At 40.2% G+C, this 22,523-nt stretch overlaps 2 protein-coding genes across 4 annotated transcripts in view; both read right to left on the bottom strand.

Moving 5' to 3' along the window:
• KIAA0408 (KIAA0408 ortholog) overlaps positions 1 to 16,900 on the bottom strand; it is a 28,106-nt gene extending 11,206 nt beyond the window's left edge. Inside the window, exon 1 of one of the 2 annotated variants that reach the window (XM_058566328.1) lies at positions 16,844 to 16,900. Coding sequence is in view for 1 of the 2 variants with exons in the window: in XM_058566327.1 (XP_058422310.1) it covers positions 4,813 to 4,961 (149 nt within the window). In the remaining variant the exon portion in view is untranslated. Of the gene's footprint in view, positions 1 to 4,812; positions 5,392 to 16,843 lie in introns of those variants that run through there. The other variant, XM_058566327.1, reaches the window with a different exon arrangement.
• The window catches only part of SOGA3 (SOGA family member 3), a 60,825-nt gene that overhangs the window by 533 nt on the left and 37,769 nt on the right, over positions 1 to 22,523 (bottom strand). The window contains exons 6-7 of one of the 2 annotated variants that reach the window (XR_009223527.1): positions 18,793 to 19,968; positions 16,844 to 17,150 (exon numbers count right to left, since the gene is read on the bottom strand). Coding sequence is in view for 1 of the 2 variants with exons in the window: in XM_058566325.1 (XP_058422308.1) it covers positions 17,040 to 17,150; positions 18,793 to 19,968 (1,287 nt within the window). In the remaining variant the exon portion in view is untranslated. Of the gene's footprint in view, positions 1 to 11,656; positions 17,151 to 18,792; positions 19,969 to 22,523 lie in introns of those variants that run through there. The other variant, XM_058566325.1, reaches the window with a different exon arrangement.

The following is a 22,523-nucleotide window of genomic DNA, read 5'->3' as shown; positions in this document are numbered from 1 at the left end:
GCTCATGCCAAATGTGATTACTGTATTAATAAGACCCTAGAGTTGGTAGTCTGGGATTGATGTATCAGCAAGAAACCAAACATTTTTTTAATCATAAAAAATGTTTTCATTATTTTTACTTCATCAAGTGTAAAAGCAGCAAAACTATCTGGGGAACAGTATGTTAAAACTTATCCACGCTCTCTTTTCCTTCTGATAGACTATATATGAGAACCTATTTAGGATACTGAATACAAAGAACTAAAGAAAACATTTTGCTCCGTTTGCAAGGATATCCTCGATGACATAAAGCAGTGACTGAAATAACGCGATTTCTAGCAGTTAGTGTTGGTGTATGTAGGGTTTGAAGATGCAATTTAAAACACCAGATTGGGGCCGGCCCCGTGGCTTAGCGGTTAAGTGCGCGTGCTCCCCTGCTGGCGGCCTGGGTTCGGATCCCGGGTGCGCACCCACACACTGCTTCTCCAGCCATGCTGAGGCCGCGTCCCACATACAGCAACTAGAAGGATGTGCAGCTATGACATACAACTATCTACTGGGGTTTTGGGGGGAAAATAAATAAAATCTTTAAAAAAATAAATAAAATAAAATACCAGATTGGTAACTCTGTTATAAAAGTCACCTAAAATTTCTGAGATTTTGTTTGTTTACATTAAAATGGAGGACAGTCACAGGGTGGTTATAAAGATTGAATAACATATGGAATGCAAAGTAGTATGAGAAATTTAAAAAATCTTGCTCTAAAAATAATTTTTATTAATAAAGTCATGTACTTTTTTTAATGGATAGAAAACATGTTTAAAATGTTTGAATCTCCATATAAGATAATCATGCCTATAAGAAGTCTAATTCTTCAGTTTTCTAGGCTGTGACCAAAATGCCCTAACTTACCAGGTGGCAGCTTACGCTAACTATGAGCAAAGTTTCCGAGAGTCAGTAGCTGCCTGGGTGCTGGTATTGTGGAAGAAAGCTGACGTAACCAGGCAGCAGGCCCCATTTTGCAGTCCCAAAACATGCAGAAGATGGCTGCATATTTCATTTACCAAATAAAAGATAAACATTGAAGACTAATTTTATTTTTGTCAGACTGTTCCGAACATGAATATGCGAGTGGCAAACTGTTTTGAACATATATTTTTTGAGCTGCAATCTATCAGTGAATTAGACTAATAAGGATAAAAAATGTTAGTGCTATATGCAGGGCTCCACCTTCAAAAACACTCGAACATATTGGGATCCGTATTGTTATTCTTCTCTCAAACAATTTGCTACAGATACTTTGATCGTTTTTACCTATTTCTTTGGCACTCACAATACTATGATTAATTCAATCAAGAAAAAGGAGTAATTTCGGATTTAGCCGTTAAAGATGCTGTCATGTCTCATTTTATCCACTTAGCCATGCTCTTTTCTAATCTCATTTTCTACCCTTTCTGTCATCCTTCCTGTTTTTCGCTGCCCTCCACAACTATAAGCCAATGAGTACAGATACCTGCCGTAGCAAGCGCAAGTTGTCCACAAATAAATACCTCAATGAAGACCCAACAAAATGAAGATAGTAAAGAATATACAGAATTCTGGTTTTTGTTTGTTTTGGTGAATCTGTCATTGATCTTGATTACCCAGCAATCTTTTAGGTTCATCTTATAACTATTCACAGGAAATGCAGACAGTGCTTATTTCAGAGACTTACAGACTGCTTTAAAACTGTACATAATTAACTGTGAGCTGAAACTATCCATCTTGCTTACTAGCAGGTATGTAACATTGGAATTTCTTAGGAAGAGTGGAGCAGTTTAAGAACAAGAGATAGCTGCAGATCTAACCAAGGAAGTTATAGAAAGGGAGCAGACTAATTTTAAGCTACCTGGAAGAGGTGCTATGCTAGTCCGTGTTTCACGCTAACTGTTGAACACTAGAAATGTCCAAAAATCACTATAAAGTTTCTCCTACAATTATGTAGCAAATGGCTACAACTTTTCTTTCTATTTCTAACTTTCCTTGAACCACTTCCAGACCAGGGTTAAAGGCATCAGACCCCTCTCTTTTTTTACCTACCTGAAGAGGTTCATCCAGGAAAACTCTAAATCAGGCTTGCTCCTGGTAACAAGACTATACATGAACCCAAGCAATGTTCCCGAAGCAGACAGAATCCTGCACTTAATTGCAAAGAGCCAAACTCATCACTTAATATGGAGAAGGGCCAATCTACAGAGTTTCCCCTTTCAGGGCCAGAGCAATTTCTAGTGCCAGGAATTATAATGGTTATGGATCAAAAATAAGCTTTTGAAAGAAAATTCTTAAGAGCAATATCTGTGCCAAGTTTTGTGGGAGGATTTATTTCGCCTTCCTTGCATCTATGTCTTGTCATAAATGTCAAATGCAATATGGCTGAATATATGCTTTCTCCTCTAACAAAAATAAAGGGGGGCCATAGAGTTGTTGTGAGGCTTAAATGAGCAAGAGAGAGAATGCTTAATAAAAGTGCCTGACCCTGTTTTGGATCATAGCGGGTGCTCGATAAATGCCTGTTTCTTGATTTCTTCCTTCTGTCCTTCTCTCCCTGCACCTTTTTCTTGTCTTCTCCCTCCCTCCTTCCCTTCATCTATCTCTCTCTCTGTTTTCTTTCTCTGGCATAAAACTGATGATTTTGATCTTTATTTAATTAGAAAATTGATAAAAGCAAGTCTAATTGTATGAACTCACAAAAATTTTCAATGATTTTTCTTTGCTCTCAGTATTTTTCAAGTAGCTTAAGGACACACGGCAAGGTAAATATTTAGGAAAATTTTTATTGTTAGTAAAAATTTGAATAAACAAATCTTATATAAAACTGCCTGTTATAATTCTCCTTAATTATTTTTTAAAAAATCCAACTAATGGGGCAGCTTGGTAGGGACAGAATGTTCTGCAAGGAGAAGTTACGGGGTAATGTGGTTCAGCAGACTCAAAAACTCACTTTCAGTGACTCGACTGAGGCAAACATAAAAGTTCTCTTTGTTCTTAGCTGTCACTCTTTTTCACCCACAGATACTGGCATCTATGTGGGGGAGAAGGAAGGATTTCTGCTATCTGCACCCCTTCCGGTGTCCCTTTGACTCTCCATTTCATTTCACTCCTTCTAGAATTGCATTCAGAATAAAAATTTATTAGAGCAAATGTGAAAGGAGAGAGTGAGCTTTATTACTTAGTCCTGCACACGTTCTTCACCCAACAACTCCAAGTCAGCCTTCCCTAATCCATTTCAACCCATTTCCCCCTCCCCACAGCCGGAAGCCAGAACGGTAGAGTTGTGAGTGGGCTGCATAAGTGCGGTGAAGGGAAGAAAATAGTTCTGCCAACCTTCCAGCCCTACTATTAAGCAGATTTAATGTGCCACAGGAGTCTCACAATAACTCATTTTCATTTCCCACATTAGCCTCAATTTGGTCATGATCATACTTCTTTGTGGGAGGGGTGTTCCATTCTTACTACACCTTGGTCGTTACCATTTCAAGATCCCACTGCCCCACTGGAAACTGGACTTCAGCCAGACAAATGAAACAGTGTTAGGGGAGCTGACTCCGATGTTACTTCTCTCTTCTGAGATTTTTGTTCAGAATACTTGTTTCTTGCTCTCCTACTTCCTTTTCCTAACATATTAGTTTTCGGATAACTGGAGATTTTTCATTTGTAGGAGATTACATATTCCAATAGGAATGCCACACAGAGTAGGTGCTGTCAATCTCACAATTCCTAGAAGAATCATTGCCCTGGAGATGCTTTGCTTCCTCTGAACTTTGAGGAATTAGGATCCCCACACCCATACCCATCAGAGTTATGCACCATTTGCCTCCAAGTTTCTCTAGCCCTTTATCCAGGCTACTATGAGTCACCTGCATCATTTCAACTGATTAACAGACCTTATTCCTCCCTTATTGTTCTCTGGCAAATGCATCTTTCCAAAGACAACCATGATTTGATTTTGTTACAGGGCAAAAGGGAATATTTTTTATTACTATTTCTCGCTATTTCAGCATGTTCTTCATATTCCAATACTGCCACATGCAATTCCAAAGAAACCAACTTTGCATTCTCATTTTATTATCTTCTCCTTCCTTGTTTTCTCTCCACTTATACACTCAAACTAGAAAACATCCAAGATATAGGTGCACTGATTTTACTTCTCTTAACTTATAAAATAGAGGCTTTGAAAGAAATTTTCAGCTTGGGTAAACAAATATCTAAAATTAACCAGTTTAAACAGAAGATGTAGTGGTAAGGTTCTCTCCTAATTGCAGATGAACCCATTATGAATGGCATGCACTTAACTCAAATTACAGAAACACTCACCATGCAGGGAGCAAACCATCATCTTGGATGAAACTACATTTATTTTTCATTGCAATTTTCAAATATCAGCAATCTCAAGGGTTGTGAACTCTACTTTGCAAATGTTAAAAAGTCCTCATCCTAATGAAAGTAGCATTCTAATAAATATATTTAGAGAAATCCCACGGTAGGCAAAGTGCTGTTCAAAGTATTGAGAAGCCGTGTTTGAAAAACACTGTCTCAGAGAGCGGATGGCACCATCAGTCCAGAGCTGAGAAATCCACTCACAGCAGCTGAACCCTCTCTTCCCCGGGAGTCAGTAAAATCCATTACACACCCCGCCCCACCGTTTTCAAACCCAGACACAGACACTGAAACAGACAGATGTTGACATCATCCTCCACTTAAACAGTATCCACACTTTACAACACGGCAGCAGCAGTCCCTCCATATTTTGCCACAATTAGTCACTTGCATTCAAACTGCCCGAAAGAAACATACCTTTTTGCTCCAGCGAGAAATCCTATGGATGTTCGACCAGTGGTCAACCTAGCAATGAAAGGACAGCTAGTTGTTTTCAAGAGAAAAGTCTCAGCTTGGTGAATCTTGCTTCTTTGCAAGAAATGGGAATGCAAAATAAGTCTGACCATTCAACAGAGCGGTACTGACAAGCCCCTTTGGAACCTTCACCACTTTCACGAGTCACGAAGCTGCTCAATTCAGTATCACAGCGGCAGCTGAGACTACTGTGACGTCAGTGACCCGGAGGCGGCATTCCAGCCACCGCTTCCAACCAGAGCTCTGTAACTTTAGAGCAGCTCGTACTCTGGGTAAACAACTCCACGTCCAGGACATTTTTAGCTTTTATCATGGAGCCGAGCATTTTCAAACTCTCCAAAAGAGCTGGTGTTAACAGCACACAAAGACAGTGGCCCATTTTAGATTTCTTTTATTTGGAAAAGTAAACTCCTTTTTTACAGTCAAGAATTATCTCCTTGCATCTCTCTCTTTCCCCTTCTCAGCTCGTGTCAGAATGCACTTTTCAGTGCCTTTAGAAGTTGGTGTCTGGATGTGGCAGAACAACACATGTAGCAATTTTATAGATATATGATCTCAAAAGATTTGTGATCTCAAAAGATATATAGGATCTCAAAAAGATTTAAAAACTTCTGTCTTTAAATAAAATAGAAATGGGACATATACAAACACCAACCTCCTAGCTCTTTGTGATTCTATGACAGCTTGCTTCCTATATCTACAGTGGTAGTAATGTCTTTCTGCTAGAAAAAACTGGAGCCCATGGGAAAGGATGATACTTATTAAGGGAAGGAAAAAACCAATGAGATACTCACATGCTTGTTTTCAACTGAGGTGTGCTGTAGCCCAAGTGTATGGAGAGGCTCCCTAAACCATAACCAGATCCATCTGTCCTGGAAATCCCCCCCAGCAACATTTCCAGGTTGTGTGTGAACTTGTACACACATGCATCTGCTCATGTTTGGTTTAATGGAGTTAAAGGAAGCATCTACAGCAATTTGTGTCTAATTCTCAAAATAACCTAGATAAGAGTTTAAATAATAAGGCTTATCATCAAGTCTGAAGAACTTTCTCTGTGTGGTCGTTAAAGCATTACATCTTCACTTTCACATTATTTTTGCTTGCTTTCAGATAAATATTTCATGGGGAGCTAAAAAGTTTAAGAATAATAACCTGCTCATAGTAGGACATTAGTACATGTAGGACAATTGAATGAAATCATACTCTGTGTCTTGAAAGCCTGGCATCATAATCTCAAAATCAATAACAACAACAATAACAGTTATAGTACTAATAGTGATTACTCATGGAGGGATAGCTCTCTGCAAGTCTCTGTGCTAAGTACTCTGAATATATCTTTATCATAGCTCACCCTCAGAGCAACTATGTCTCTAAGTATTGTTAACCCAATCTTACTGATAAAACGGTGACTCAGAGAGGTAATGTAGTTTGCGGAAGTGCACAGAAACGCACACCCATGCAGAGAAGTAGGGATTGGAACCAGTTTCTTGCAACTCTGAATTTTGTCACAGAGATCTTGGTTTCAATCCCACTGCCACCAATTATCTGTGTGAACTTTGAGTTTCTGTTTCTTCTGTAAAGGGATAATCATATTTACTTCATGAAATTGTTGTAAGAGTATGAGTGCCGGGCACACAAGTTATGTTAGCTCATTTCTGCCTCCATCCTTATGAGGACAGGAGGAAGATCCTGGGGGGATTGCCTCAAAGCATCTCTACAGAATTACCTAATAACAGTGTTCCCCCTACCCTCTCTTCCTCTCTAGATTTCTTAATTTCCACGTGTCCTTTGTAAAATTAAGACTGTTTCTAAATCCTATCAGAACTTCAGATAATATGTGGCTAAGTTATAGGAGAAATTATGTTGAGCTATACTCTATACTATCACTCAATAGTACCTATTTCACTGCCCTTTTTCATGGATGTCCCAGTAATTATTTACTGCAGGGGATTCGTTTGTTTTTTATCATGGTAAAGTTGACACAAAATTATATATAGATTCAAAAACTAGGGAAAGACTTTGACAAGAATTTCACTCCAAGTCTACCACTTATTCTAGTATTTACAAACCCTTTCTGTTGAATTTTTAAAAATATATATTAGCTAAAATTTCCATGCTATATTTCATACCCAAAAGAAATAAAGTCACACAATTAGACGATGGCATACGAAGGCAATAAATATTCTGCACAGGTATTTTTGAACCTTTCCACTAAAAGCTTTTGTTTTAAGAAAAGTTCTTACTGTTACGTACATAAAATGAAGGGATTTAAAAGACTGATGCTGGTGTACTCAGCCATATAGTGATATTCAGAGTTAAATAAAAGTCCCTGACATTTTCAAGCAGATGTCAGAATGCTGAAAATCTTATGGAAAAGATGCAATTTGTTACATAATCCAGGCTACTTTTAAACCATTTAAATATTTAAACCTTCAAATACTAAATTGACCCAAATGATTGCTCTATGTATTGGAGAGAATTTGGAAGAATCCGATGACACACTAATCCTATTTCAATGCATAACAAATATGTAAAAATAATGTGTATAACAAGACAGTGTAAAGTAAATGTAGAAACAACAGCTGCTGTCAAGAAACAAAAAAGAAAATCCTGGAGAGGATGTGAAAAGGTCTATATGAATAATGATATTAAGCCACAAACTAAAACATTTTGGAAAGAGTGAAAAAGGAGTACTGAGTGCATAAATGTCACTAGCAGGTGTTCCCAGACTTATAGAAATTTAGAGCCAGAAAGAACCTCTGAAATCATCTAGCCATCCTTCTCATTTTACAGCTGAGGAAAGAGGACCTGATGTTAAGTCATTTGCCCAAGGTCACAAAGCCACTTACTAGAAATGCCAGGAATAGAAGCCAGGTCTTCTCATTCCTCGTGGAGTGCCTTGAAGTTCAAAATTCCAAGGAGTTCAAGGGAAGGGGATAGAATAAAGGGATAAGAGTTTTGGTCATAAGAGGTTGATTTCTGGCTTTGTTAAATTTTAAATTCAGTTTTCTTCTAAGTTCAAATGAGGGAGATGATACTCCATCTTCCAAGTATAACATAGGAGTCATATAGCAGAGTATTTATCTTGATGACTATTTATCTAAAGAGGCTTGTGTCTTCAGCTATATAAATCCTGGGTCAAAATACGAAGACAAAAGGATTTTAACTTAGTGGTTGAAAAAAAATCCAGGGATAAATGCACCAACTTTGCCTTTAGCATGCTAGTACACATTTAATTTACAGTATCCTGTTGGCAGGAAAATCTTGAAGCATCACAAAGCAGTTATTTATTTAATCTCTTAATGCTATGATGACACTGGCTGTGCATGAGACTGGGTGGCTTCTGACTTCTTGCTTGTATAGTTTTTCAGTCCTTTCTTGCTTTACTCTTTAAAGATATTTACCAGTAAAGGGGTACTGTATTTCTACTTTCATTGAAAAGGAGATGGAAAAAATTGGAAAAAAGATGACTTTGAAAAACTGAACTCATTCTTATGCATATTAAAATTTAGAGGCTATTATAGGTGACATATTTTAAATAATCCTTCCTTCTAGAATAATGTTTGCTCTTTGCAGTTTTCAAAGCACTTTACGATATATGATATCAGTTGTTTAGTAGAAGTCTCTTGAATCTTAAATTATCTTCCATTCCTAGGGAGAGGTCTTGGACACTCCAATTAACATTTCATTTAACAAATATTCATGAGCCAAGTCTGTGCCAGGTGTAGTGTTAGATCCGGAGGACTGGAAGAAGAATAAGACATGTCCTTGTCCTCAGCAAGCTAGGTCAACTCTGAAGATCCCTGAAATGTGACCTACAGCATGACTGCCCACATCCTGAATAGCTCACTACCTTGAAATAAATTTACAAACAAATGCGGAGAGCCCCTTCCATAGTCGCCACAGCATTACTTCAAGGGGACAGTATAGTGTTACTCTCAGCCCTTGCTGTATAGCACAATCACTCAGAGAATTATTTAAAGAATTACTAATGCTGGAACTTTCCCCCAGACTTTCTGAATCAGACCATTCAGTGGTGTGGCCCAGGTTTCTTAATTTTTATAAAGTTGCACAACTGATTCTGTCAAATTTAATCCTGTGTTGAGTCCTAGAATGGCAGAGTTTGGACTCTGTGTTAGTAAAAGAAACATAATCTTGATATTTACAAGAATCTGTTTTGGGTTATAAAATTATGAGAGTCACACACAGAGTATTTATCACCCATGGAAGTTACATATTTAGATTGCTGTGTTTCAGCTAATGTGCTATTTTCCCAGGGCTGGATGTTTTCCCCCTAGAATCATGGGATGCTGGCTCTCTCTTCTATTCTGAGGGCTGGTAACATGTCAACAGATTTTTCAGCCAAGCAGATCTGTCATGGGGCTTATGTACAGGCATTTCCAGATGACAGAAATATTCAAAAGAAACAGTTTCAAGCTATTTGTTCTTTTTAAATACTGGTCTGTATGCTGAGGAAACAAAACAATAAAACATTTGAGAAATGTGGGATATTTATTAAAACTAGAGACAGATCTTGCTTGTTTTCAAATTTGTTTTTAGCATCTCATTATATTATTTCTAGATTCTTGAATTGGGAGATGTTGCTAATGATGACAACAAAATCTAAATAATAAAGGGACAGTTCTAGGGCTACCTCTCATTCCAGAAAAGGGCCTTGGGAATGTCTGTCCACCACAAGAGGGCACCCTGAGTCACTCCTCTCTGTTAGGTAGTTCTAGCAGTGAAGGAGGGCTAAGAGAGGCTATTTAGCAAGTACAATTTGAAGGACACAGTAATTAATCCCTACTCTTCCCGCCCCATAGAGTTGCTAGCCCACCTACATCATCTCCCAGAAATGTTAGATTTATCACTATTAGGTAATAGCATTATATTTTCAGTAACTGTCTAATAACGTGCCATTGGCAGAGGATGCAGTTACTAGCTATCACACCTTGGCACAGAAAAGAACAGCTAACACACAGAAAGGACTGGAAGGGACAAGTCAATATACGTAAGTTTTGATTGGAGCCCGCAAAACAAATCTGTTTTATTCATGGGGCATGGAGTATGGATAGGGAGGGAAGATCAGAATGAGGAACTGTATGAGCGTGTGCTAGATTTTGAGGAGTTCACATGAGAAGTCTTGGTGCTCAGGTGAAAAGACACATGGCATCATGACAGGAGATCCGGAGATGAGGGTACAGAAAGGGAGGCCCAAAGTCACACTTCAGTATAGCCTTGGGCCCACTCTGATCAGAGGACTTCTGCAGAGCCAGTCAGAACATTCGCCACACCAAGGTCTCCGGAAGTCCACACGAGACTGTAAACACAATACTTTGATGGCTGAGCCTGGCCCTTACACTCTATTCTTCTGTTGTTATTGTTGCCATTGAAATATTTTGCATGATCAGATGCCTATAATTTCATTCTTTCTTTTCCAACCATTTTGAATCCACCTTGCTATTTTGAATCCATCTACTTTCTACAAATATTAGTACTTCAAACAATTAGCTACTTATAAATAAATTACATTCCCTCTAAAGTGAGGAGTGTGACCATAGACCTGAGCTTCTCCTCCTAGAGAACATTGTCACCTCAAGATTTGTGAGGTCCAACGCCGGGGGATCCCGACTTTCCTTCAACTATCTTCTTTGGTTGCTTCACTGTGGCTTTTCCCACCCTGTGGAGTCTAAGCTGTCAGAGTAATGCTAAGACTCTCCACGCAGTGGCCATAGTCCCTCGGCAGAGACAGTTTCCTTTCAGGTAACAGAGCTCAGATCCATAGGAGTCACCTAAAATCCAGAATAAATTAATTTTTCTGTACCCTCATCTCCAGATCTCACATCATGATGCCACAAGTCTTTTCACCTGGGCACCAACACTTCTCATGTGAACTCCTCAAAATCTAGCACCCACTCATACAGCATGTTAAACTCCCCTTCCAAAGTTCTAAATATCTGATTTAGGCTGACACATAGGATGTTCTGTTTTAAAGATCTAACTCTGTTTTATCTGTCCAGGAGGTAGTAGTACAGAGGAAATGACATGAATTGTGCAAAAACTTCACATGTTAATGAAAAAGAAGAGAGAGAATGGTAAACTAGATGCTAAACCGAGTTTTCAGACTTTAAGAAATAAAAGACTATAAAGTATATATATATTTTTTAAAAAGCATACATTCTCTTCCCTTTCTAAATCATTTGAGGCAAGTGGGCAAACTGATGCACTTCTCTCTGTCCCTCACATCCTCTTAATTTTCAAAGGCATAGGTTAAGGGAGGTACTTTAAACATGAAATTTAAGAGCTGACTTGCTGACTTTAAAGGTACCTTACGTTGGACAACCTCAGAAAGGAACAAATGTTGTTTGCCAGTCTTTGATAACCACTTACACATCTTGTTTGTAAACACAGATTATAAGCAGCTCAAGTCAAAACACTCAGAAAAGATTACAGAAAACAAACATGTAACACACACTTTTTCAGAATCAATAAATTCCAGAGCTCCATCTCTGGCATATGCAGTAGAATAAAGTTCCTGAAATAGCTGCACCATTCCTGAATACTTCAGGGTCATTTGCCATTTTGTGAAATGAGTCAGTGTTCTAAATTTTTCTGAAAAGTTCTAGTTTTTAAATAAGTGCAATCCTCCAATTTACTTTTTATTTAATATTTATTTTGGCACAAGACAAAAACTTTCAATTATTTATTTAATATATTTAAAAATGTACTGATAATTTAAAAGAAAAATAATCAAAACAAAAGCAAAATATGAACTGAAATACCCTAAACAGAAATTTTGGTTTAGACAACATTCAAAGAAACATTCTAATACACAAGTCAATGAAGTTACATGAATTTTTTTGAAAAGTCTGAATAATTGCTAAAACCACTAATTATATATTCTTATGTCACAGTAAATTTTATGAATTTATAAAATCTTGCAATTTTATTTTCAGATGTTGGGTTTTGATGATACCTTATTTTGAAAAATAGCTATAGGAAAACTCATACATCTATGAGCTAAAAAACCTTTTATAATTGTAACAATGAAATTGTATAATCAGGAAATGTCACTACATTTAAGTTAATTAACCATACATATCTGAGATACAAGATAAGATGAGGGTCTTTAGGACAACACAGCCTGGCTTAACAGCGGGCAGTGAAAGGTGGAAATTTCTGAAGTTTCTTCTTATTTTTAAGAGGCTGCTCCTATTCTCTGACCAAGTGAGGCCATAACACTACTCTACTTGAAAGTTGTTCCTGGAAGTGATTTAAAAACTACCCACAATTTCCCTAGAACAGCCACAATGTTCTCTTAAAACTGCAAGTGAGTAGTTTAGAGTAAGTGAGTCCCTAAACAGAGACGGCATGGACTAAAAAGTATGTATTAAGTTACATGGAAAGGACTTGTAGAGATTCTATGATTTTACACACACTTTAGAATGGCCAACATTTAAAACAGCTAACACCATGTCCTCCTCTCCCAACTGATCAACACAAAAGTACTGTTTAGAAGCATTGAGTATGTTACCACATCTACTACTGTAACTACAAAGGTTTTCCTGCCATGGCCAGGCCATAAAGCCTTCTTACTCTGAATGAGTTTCCCTCTGCAATTCCACAAGCAGGCTGTTGAGAACCCAAGACCTACTCATGAAATGTTAATTTCATCAACATGTGTACGCAATCACTTCCCTTATCAAAAGCTAGATCAAAATTACAAAATAGAATTAAAACTATCTTTCATTAGACCTAACTGGTTTATAACCAGGGTTTAAGCAGCACTGTCTTCATGAACATTGTTTTTGAACTCTACTAAATCCCAGTAGATTAATAAACAGTCAACTTTTCTCACTTTCTGATACTATCCTCCACCACCTTTCTCTTCAATCCTTGAATTCAATTAGGGCATCTGACCCCAAGCACAACTCTACCGGATGAAAGTGGACTGTAATTCTCTAAGACTATAGCTACGACCCCTGCATGAATATTTGGAGTTAAGGTTTAGCTACCAAACTGACATTCCAAACTTCACTGGCGGCTGATTAAATAACTGTATCCCACTCTACCACACAAATTGAAGCGAAGGTTGGGGAACACAGGCCAATACACATTCCAGGCTCAGCACTGAATTTTCTTTTGATTTAGGAGTTTGAGTCAATTATGCTTAAAAATAGCCAACTGAATTCTTTTTTTCTTAAATCTAGGCCAAATTACCAAAGACATTTCTTCCTACACCCAAGAATGTGCATGTAAGGGAATTTTCTACAATAAGATTTATTTGTTTGAATTTATTTTTAGCATGATGTTTAAACAGCACAGCTTCAAGGTGCAAACAGGAGAAGATTCTTTGTCTCAATAACTGGAGGACTTTTTGTTCTCTTGATGAACAAAGCAGCCTGAGTGTTCTTTTAGAACTAGCTTTACACAACAAAGATCATGTGAGTAACAGGATCCAAGGGGAGGAGGGGAAAGACATGCTGGGGATTCTCTTTCTAAGCTCTTGGGCACCAGCCTTGTTAACTTCTCTCCCCAAGTCTATGTCCTGTGATGTAAAGGAAAGATGCACCCTAGCTCCTGATTGCCCACAGAACAGCTGAAGTTCCAGGGAGAAGAAGGCAAGGGACAAGGTCACTTGGTGCCCGCTGGCAGTTTGCTGAGACCACCTCCCAGCTACTGGCCCCCAGCAGTCCCCCGAGATAGAGGCAGGTCTGAATTCCCTGATGTTGAATGCATCTCTCATTGCACACCACAGTGTGGTAGAGGTGTGTGCATTCAAGCAGGCACAAACTGGGAATTCAGCTATGCAGTGGGTAGGGCAGAGTTGGAAAGAGCCTCCCTGGAATTTGACTATACAGTTGCCTCACTAACTTCAGAGGAGCTGTCAGAACGACCCCAGATGCTCCAGAATCTGTGAGCAGTAGCCAAGTCAGTCCTGTTTCCTCTCCCCAATCTCTTACTGGGGTTCCATATATGGAGGGCCTGGAAGGAGCTTATGATTCTCACGAAATTCTTCTATAAAATCAATGCCTTAGGAGTTCATAGGTAAGATTAATACTCCTATTGCCAGCATGACTTTAATTCCTAACAAGAGATCTGAAGACGAGGCTGGCGTTTTGGGAGCAAGACCTCTCTTGGTTAGCCTCTCCTTTCTTATTCAGGTCACAAGATATCGTTGAGGTATATATACCACCCCTGCATTTATTTATGGCATCATTCCATCCAAGAATGCCTAGGAATTTTACTGTGTTTTCTTAGGGAAACCTTACACGCTATCAGGTGTCCAATAAACAATAAATTGCAACCACAAGCCTTTTTTTCGCACTTCAGTAAGAGTACATGTTAGCTGCTTACATGTCTGTCCTGGTTAATCAAGCAATCGAATGCTCTAAAAGAGTAGGAACTGAGCCTCACTTTCCTCTATACCTGACATAGCCAACACTTCACAATGTTTGCTAAGAGACAAAGGAGCCGTGCTCTATCTTTTTGCTCCATTCTCACATCTCTTGTCTATGCTTTCTCATCTTGGTTTGGAGGGTAGATTCAGCAGGCATCCATCATTCCTGGTGGATTTGTGGCATACCATATCCTTTCTTTGGATTGACACAGGGAAGCTTTGTGGCAGAGATAACTGTATAATGACAAAGTGGTGGCTTGTCAGGGGGGGTGTGTGGGATCATCTGGAGGCTTTAATTCAGTGTGCATGTGTGCCTGTATCTCCAGGTGTGTGTGTAACCTTGCACACACACAATATTCATCTTGGTTCTCCTTTCTGTCATGTATTATTCCTATTTGTCGTCTCTCATTTTGTTGGTTTCAAGAACCTGTATTAATGAAAGGAGAGTTTTCCAACACTATCACCAGTGTGAAAAATAGAACTGCTTTGTCATTGGGGTCTTCTGGCAAAGGCCATATGACCAAGGCGGAAATGCTCTAGAGAGGATGTGGACTCTACTGAACGGCTGGAACTTTAAAGTCTACTCAAACCTAGACAACTGATGGTTCTACATAGCTAGTACCATACAGTTTTTACTGCAACCTTGGTATAGGCTGTGTATACATATTTTAGATAATTCAAACTTCTAAAGCAGTGGTTCTTGGGAGTTTTAAAAAATATAAATGCCTCGATCTGTACATTCAGTTTCAATTAGTGTGAAGTAGGGTCTCAATTCTAAAAACACCCCAGGAATTCTAATGGGCACCTAGGGTTGAAAACCACTGATTCAGATATTTAGTTCTTGATTCTTATGATTAAGAAAGTTAAACTTCTGAAGCCAGTTTCTTAAAGCCACACAGGGTAGTGAATATCCATGATATTTCTGAAGTGAACAAGTGCACTGCACACCACACTTTCCCACAGGGACAATCTCAGCAATTTGAGCAGGACAATTATTTGAAGTTCTGACCCCTTTCCTCTAAATGCCAATAGAGCTTCCTAGTCACTGTGACAACCCACAACGCCTCCGTAAACTACCAAATGCTTCAGAGATAGGTGAGAATCACTGCCTAGCTGGGTGTATCTGGCTCCAAAGGCAATAAACATTTCAGATAAATTTCAGCCTTCAAACATTTCCTTTCAGTTCTGTTGCCAAAACTTCCTCTGAGATGGTGGTCTAAAGGCTTATCAAGGATCTAACAGACAAATTTTGATTTTTAAAGTGGTTGCTTTCCCTGAGATGAATTTTTTTTAAAAAGTAAACACTTGAATAACTGATTAAATATAGCACTTATGTTATTTCACTCCTTTTTGTCATGAAGTTCTACCTAGCCTTTTGAACCTCTCAGACGAAAAGCCAGAGGTACGTAGTGACAGATTCCAAATGCTGGGGGCCACGCCTCACTCCAGGTCTCTCCTCCCCGCAAAACGAAAAGAAATAAAAACCAAAAAGAAATTTAAAAACATGGAGATTAAGAGCAGCTATTTTAAACTGAATTTTCAACTACTGTGAATTTTTTTTAAATTAATACTCAAAGGGAAATGGATATACTAGGGCACCAGGATTCAAAAGATTGTTACTAGTACCAATTTTTGTAAGAGAGCAAAGATTTTCCACATATTCTTTATCCTGAGGTGCAAGATACTTCACTTTACCACAGATTTTCATATCCACCAACTAACCTGCAAGTATTTCCAAGTATATGACTTAAATGAGTGCTGGCATCTCTGAATCTTGGTGGCAGTGGTGCATTCCAGCTTTCCACTGGGTAAAATGTCAACAAGACGGACAGAATAGGGCCTTTTGGGTACATGGAACCTATCCAGGCCACTTCAGGTAGGAGGAGAAAGGGGGATGTTCAGGTTCACCAAAGTAAGTTTATGTCTAGAGAGCAACTCCCACTGGAACTATGCTACTGGCCTCGGATTGTGATTTAATGAAATTCTAGAGAATGACTATATTTTTCCCTACTCAAAATATTTCACATACTATAGTTCTTGCATATTTCTTGCTCCGGAGGCAGTTCTTTGTGGTAATCTATTATAGAGGACAGAACTCCAAATTTAACAGGTAAATGCAGAAATTGCTGATTTGGTTGGAAGCTGGTCTAATGCAGTAGGATGGGGATAATTATCTCCTCAGTGAACTAAGGCTTAATCCACTCTCGTGGTTCCACACACATCTTTTTAGACAGAACACCATCAGCATTGCAACAAATTATGTGGTTTCCATGATGGTCACATTTCATTTGTTCATCATAATTTTCATTGATATTTATTGGATATAAACATTACCTTGTCAGTCTGATGTAAGCTAGCTAAGGTACTTTACAAATCTCTATTTTTTTTGAAATGTGACCAACTTGTCCAGCTTTTGAATTATCATCAAAGTCAACAACTGAGAAATAACTGAGAGATTTAGTCAATTTTTACAGCCATTCTTACAATTATTTATCAAGAAGAGTACAAATCAAGATGTAAAAGAAATAAGCAACAATTAAAATGATTTATTAAAAAAAGGTTACACTTCCTTACCTGAAATATTTTAGTGCGTGGGCTTCACACTGAATTTGGTAGTGGTAAGAGGTGTCTTTTTAAAGAAATAAGCAGTCTTCAGTGTTTTTATAGCATTGGTTACTACAGAAATAATATTCCTTTTACTTCTTGTCTTGAAGAGTAAACAAAACAAACAAACTGAAAATACTACAATGAATGGTAAATGAGGAAAGGTTTACAGTACAAAAAACAGCGTAAAAAGGAAGACAAGTTTAAATATTGTTGTGTAAGAAAGTGATGAAAATAATACAAGAATGAGAATAAGTAAAATGATAGGCTGGAACATCTGGGAAGGTAAATGCAAAGACAAAGAGAAGAGTTAATTAATAATAATTTTAAAAACTTAAGTTTATATCAACTAATTTAAGCATTCGTTCAACTTAAAGAAGAACCCTCCTTACGCCTCTATTTACAAAATCTGAAACCTATTATACATAGTGCTTTTTCTCACTCTGATTTCTATTTTTTCCCCTGAGGATATAACTGAAAAACCACATGCTCGAAATATTCAAAAATATTCAACAAGAAAACTAAAAACCAGTTATTTGATATAATAAAAAGAAAAAAGAATTAGCGCTAACATTTCAAAATCCAACAGGTTTTATCATAATTTTTTTTCCCAAAGCAAAGCAAAGCAACATGCAAGATAAATAAGCGATAGGGTTGCAATTTTTCTAGTTGTGACTAACAGGCAGTTAATCTAATGTCATGCTTCTGTGTATTAACTGATCTTTAAATTTAAACTTCTTGTGTGTCTCAAAAGCCATGCATGCTGTTGTACTTCTGTGTTTTCTCCAATAGAGACAGGACATCAGGCTTGTCAGAGGGGGTAGCACTGCCTGTTTTGTTTTACAAATTCTCTCTTATGTGGTTAACTGACAAAATGCGTTGGTCTTTGGCCACCATACCTGGCTACAGCAGCTCAGTCCAATTCATCAGGTGTGCCTCTACAAATCAGGATGAAGGAAAATGCTGGTTTCCCTGTTCGGGAATGGTCATTACTGTTTCTCTGAATTAGTGTTGCCTTAAAACTGAAGTATAACACTCCTTCCCCAGTCCTGAGATTCTCCACTACAGAGATGACAGTGACTTTTTCTAGAAATAATGATGATGTTACTTCCACTTGTGGTGAAGGAGCAGCTTCCAGCTGTTCCTTTTGGTAGGGTTTCAGACACAGGATCAGCTGTCTTTACCACAGGTTTCTACATTTACCAATAGCTATGCATCAATTCTGGTTATTTAGTAATTTTTTTGTTTTTTTGAGGAAGATTAGCCTTGAGCTAACATCTGTTGCCAATCTTCTTTTTTGCTGAGGAAGATTGGCCCTGGGCTAAGACCCGTGCCCATCTTCCTCTACTTTATACGGGACGCCGCCACAGCATGGCTTGATAAGCGGTGCGTCTGTCCACCACCGGGATCCGAACCGGCGAGCCCACGCGAACTTAACCGCTGCGCCACCGGCCGGCCCCTATTTAGTAATTTTTTAAAAAATTACTTAAAACTCAGTTTGGATCTTGGCTCGAAAACCTCAAGTCAACAACTGAGGATTCCCATTCGGGATCTTCTTGCATCTCGATCTATTAGAATCAGTAGAATAATATTGAAAATGTTGACCTTCAATAATAATAATAATAATAATGTCTTAAAAACCCTTTAATCTTTACACAAAAACTGGAGGAGAGGAGGGTTGAATTTCCCTTTTAAACAGAACAGAGGGGCAACAGTTACCAAGCGACTGGGTTACGACAACCTCAGGCCTCAGGAAGGACGGCGAGAGAACAGGTGCGCCGCCCAAGCCCGGCGAGGCTCTGCGCTGGACCTCCCTAGAGCGGGGCGTGGGGGTCGGTGCGCGGAGACGCCCCGCCGGGGCGCGCGGCTCCGCGGACCAGCCTCGCCATCGCCGTGGCTCGCAATAGGCAGAACTGTACCTGACTCACGGATATGGGCTCCTCCGCGCCGCGCTCGTCCGCGGACTTGGGCACCTCGAGGCGGTCGATGAAGGTCTGCAGCTCCTTGCGGAAGGCCTTCATCTGCGCGTTGATGCGGTAGAGCAGCTCGTGCTCGCGGATGCGGCTGCCGTCGTCCTCCTCGTCCATCAGTCCGAACAGGTCCCCGTTGGCCACGTAGATGCGCGCCTCGGTGATGATGGTGCTCGTGTCGGCGATGAGCCGGTCGATGGTCTTGCCCAGGCGCTCGGCCTCCGAGCGGATGTCCTTCATCTGCTGCCGGTCGGAGAAGCTCTTGGGCCAGGGCCCGGGCGCGGGGTAGAAGGAGCGGGTGGGCGTGAGGCAGCGGATGTTGCGCACCTCCTCCGAGTCGCTCTCGCCGCCGATGGGCCCCTCGCGCTTGCGGTGCGGCGGCCGCGAGTCGTCGTCGCTCTCCTTCTTGCCCGCGTCGCTCTCGGCGTCGCTGTCGCGGGGGCTGCCGCGGATGCCCAGGTGCGAGGCCAGGTCGTAGCGCTGCATGTTGGACATGAGCACGCGGTTCTCGTACTGCAGCTGCATGACCTTGCCGCTGAGCTCGTTGACCTGCAGGCGCGCCGCCTTCAGCTCCTCCTGCAGGGCCTCGGTCTTGGCGCTGTCGTGGTGCCGCGCGCTCTCGTGGCCGCCCGCCTTGTACTTGTACTTGTTGAGCTCCGCCGTGATGCGCTTGTTCTGCTCCTCCAGGTCGGCCACGTTCCTCCGCAGCAGCTCCGTCTCGTCCTCCACCAGCTGCAGGTGCTGCCGCAGCTCCGACAGGGACTCGCTCTGCTCCCTCACGAGGGGGTTGGCCGCGCCGTTGAAGTCGTCGCCCCTCAGGTCGTCCAGCTCCGCCTTCAGGCCCCGGTTCTCCACCTCCAGTTCGACGATCTTCCTGCCCAGGATGTTGGCCTCCTCCTCCACCAGCCTCAGCCGAAGCTTGAGTTCCGCCTCCCTGGTGCTCGGGGGGCCCCCGGCTTCTCCTTTGGGCAAGGGGCTGTCCAGGTCCCCGTAAAAGGATCTGTACTTCTGCAGCTCGTGTTCGAATCTGTCCTTTTCCTTATCAATCTTGGCCATTTTCTTTCGCATCAAAGCAGCTTCTTCCTTCACGAACTGCAGCTGGCATTTCAGGTCTTCATTGTCCTCCTCATTTGGGGAAAAGGGGGGAAGAGGATAGAGATCATTTTTATGTAAATCAAGAAAGCAACCAAAGGACACCTGCGAAGGTAATTCCTTTTTCTCGTAATTAAGATTTAATGGGAGACCGAGAGAGAGAAGTAGGATGCTGTATATTTTTTCCAAATCATTTAAATCCTTTGGCAAATAAAAGATTAAGACAATATTGCGTCCTGGAAACAAAAAGGGAAAGGAATACATAGAGAGAAAAACTGTGGTCATCACTATTCAGAGATTATATGTTGTAACTGCACACAAGTGTTTGGCTGTCATTTCAACAATGTTCATCTTGTTTGTTTTGTTTTGTACATGGTTTGGATTCCCCTGACTGTGATAAACATGAAACCTATTCCCTGGAAGGAGCACGTGGTTAATATGCACTCACTGCCATTTATTGAGCACTGACTCTCAGCCAGATTCTGTAAAGTTCTTTATAGATATGACCTAATTTAATGTTCAGAGTAAACTTATGAGTAGGTATTAAAATAGCTGGTTTAAAGATGTCCAATAGCTTGCTCCAGGTCACACAGCTAATAAGTGGCAAAGGACAAAGGTGAAATTTGAATTCAGTTCTGTCTGACACTAAGGTTTAGGCTCAGGAGCACCCTGCCATATGGAAAGTAATCTGTCCTCCATCTTTTTAAAGGCCTTTAAAGTAGGGAAAGTGTAACACTGGAACAGCCCATCCAAGAAGAAACAGGCAGGTGTTCATCTAGATCCCTTATAAAATACGATGTACTCCCATCAGTCTGAAATGGATCGAGTTGATTCTGCCTGGTGAAACGACGATGGAGTAGACCCTATAGAAGTTCTTCTCCCTTTCTAGGACAACCTTCAAACTCTCATCATTAGCCGAATTGAAAAGTACAAACAGAAAAATGAAAAGCAACTCTCTTTCTGAAAGCTAATATAAAAGCACATTATTATTTTCAAGGACATATTTCCCAAGGACAATTTCCCAAAATTCTAAGTATGTACTTTGGGCCAATCATGTAACTTCTGTGGACTTTGCTTTCCTGATTTTTTAAATGGAAATAAAAATGCCTTCCTTTCCCAGCACCGAGTCAGCTGTGTTTGAGATGAATTCTGGTAAAGAAGTAGCAACCACTGGTAGTGACGGTGAGGAGTATAGTGAGCTTCTGCCAGAGATGCTCAGTAAATATGGCCCAGAGCCTCTGAGATGGAAGAGATGGAGACCCGGGCACGGGGCTCCTGTGCTCCCATCTACTAATGAGAATTAGTATGAAGGTTTGAGGGCTGCTGAATGTGCGGAGCCTGATCATCACATTCCTTATATCTTTACATCCTCACATCAGCCCCGTGAGGAAGTTGATACTATGTCTACTTTATAGATAAGGCAGTGGAGCTTCAGAGAGGTTTATTAACATGATAGAGCACAAGTTAATAAGTGATAGAGCACATGTATATTCAGACTGATTCCAAAATTCATATTTTTTCCACTGCACATGTTGCCTCTAGAAAAGAAGCACAAGAGAAGAAAAGTAGGACAATGGGATAAAATAAAAAGAATCAGATGTGTTGGCTTGCATACTTTCCTCTAGAAGGGATTTAGAAGAAAGGAGAGAAGCACAGAGAGAAGAGGAGAGAGAACCTCAGGAGCAGAGAGAGAGAAGGGTAAGATGTATGTCACAGAAGGATTTGATGTGAGCATCCACTTCACAAGGGAAGAGCGAAGCTGACCTTCCAGAGACCCTGTGTTGGGGCCTCAAACTAATTCAGTGAGGATGACAGCAAGGACATGTTACAATGTTTAATTTCACATCAGCAGAAGAGTCAAACATAACCCCAGTGTTTTGAACTTAAGTGTCTTGATGGATTGTGCTGCCAATAACAAGGATAGAGAATGAACAAAGAGGAGCAGGTTTTGTGTGAAGAATATGGATTTAAGTATACTAAAATGCTGTCTTTGAGGTGTGTCAGTGGAGGGATACTTAGAGGAAACATCTATCAACAGGTTTGTGGAATCTCAGGCCCAAGATTACAAAGATTACACGTCTGGACCTGTAGAGAGCTCAGGTCCAGAGGGGAGGACATGAGAATGAGATGCATAGAGGTGATGGCTGAAGTTACTGCGATGGTTTCACAGGCAACCAAAGAGGAGAAGAAAAGAAAGGGAGACAGATAAAAAATAGTTAAAGGTTGGGGCGGGTGGCCAGAAGAGTCAAAGCTCATATAAGCTAAGAATTAGAAACAATGTTTGAATAGAAAGGTGACTGATAATATGCATATCTAATATGCTCTTACATAGGCTAGGTTTTGCTGGGAAGTGACAGTAGGTGAGACTGGGAAGCTAGGTTGGGCACATGTAGGCAGAAGATCTTGACTGCAGAGCTAGGTCTTTATATGCCAGTAAACAAAACATGCTGGATAATGCTGCAGTTTGAATCTAAGCAAAACAGCAGTGGGTGTAATATAAGTCACAGATTGGAGCAGAATAACACTTCACTGGGCTGTGTTAAGCAAATATAAAAGAGGGGGAGATCTGATTTGTGTATATGAAAGCT

Source organism: Diceros bicornis, chromosome 23, assembly GCF_020826845.1.
Source record: "Diceros bicornis minor isolate mBicDic1 chromosome 23, mDicBic1.mat.cur, whole genome shotgun sequence".
Classification (NCBI taxonomy): Eukaryota; Metazoa; Chordata; class Mammalia; order Perissodactyla; family Rhinocerotidae; genus Diceros; species Diceros bicornis.
This window is presented reverse-complemented; position numbering and strand designations above follow the sequence as displayed.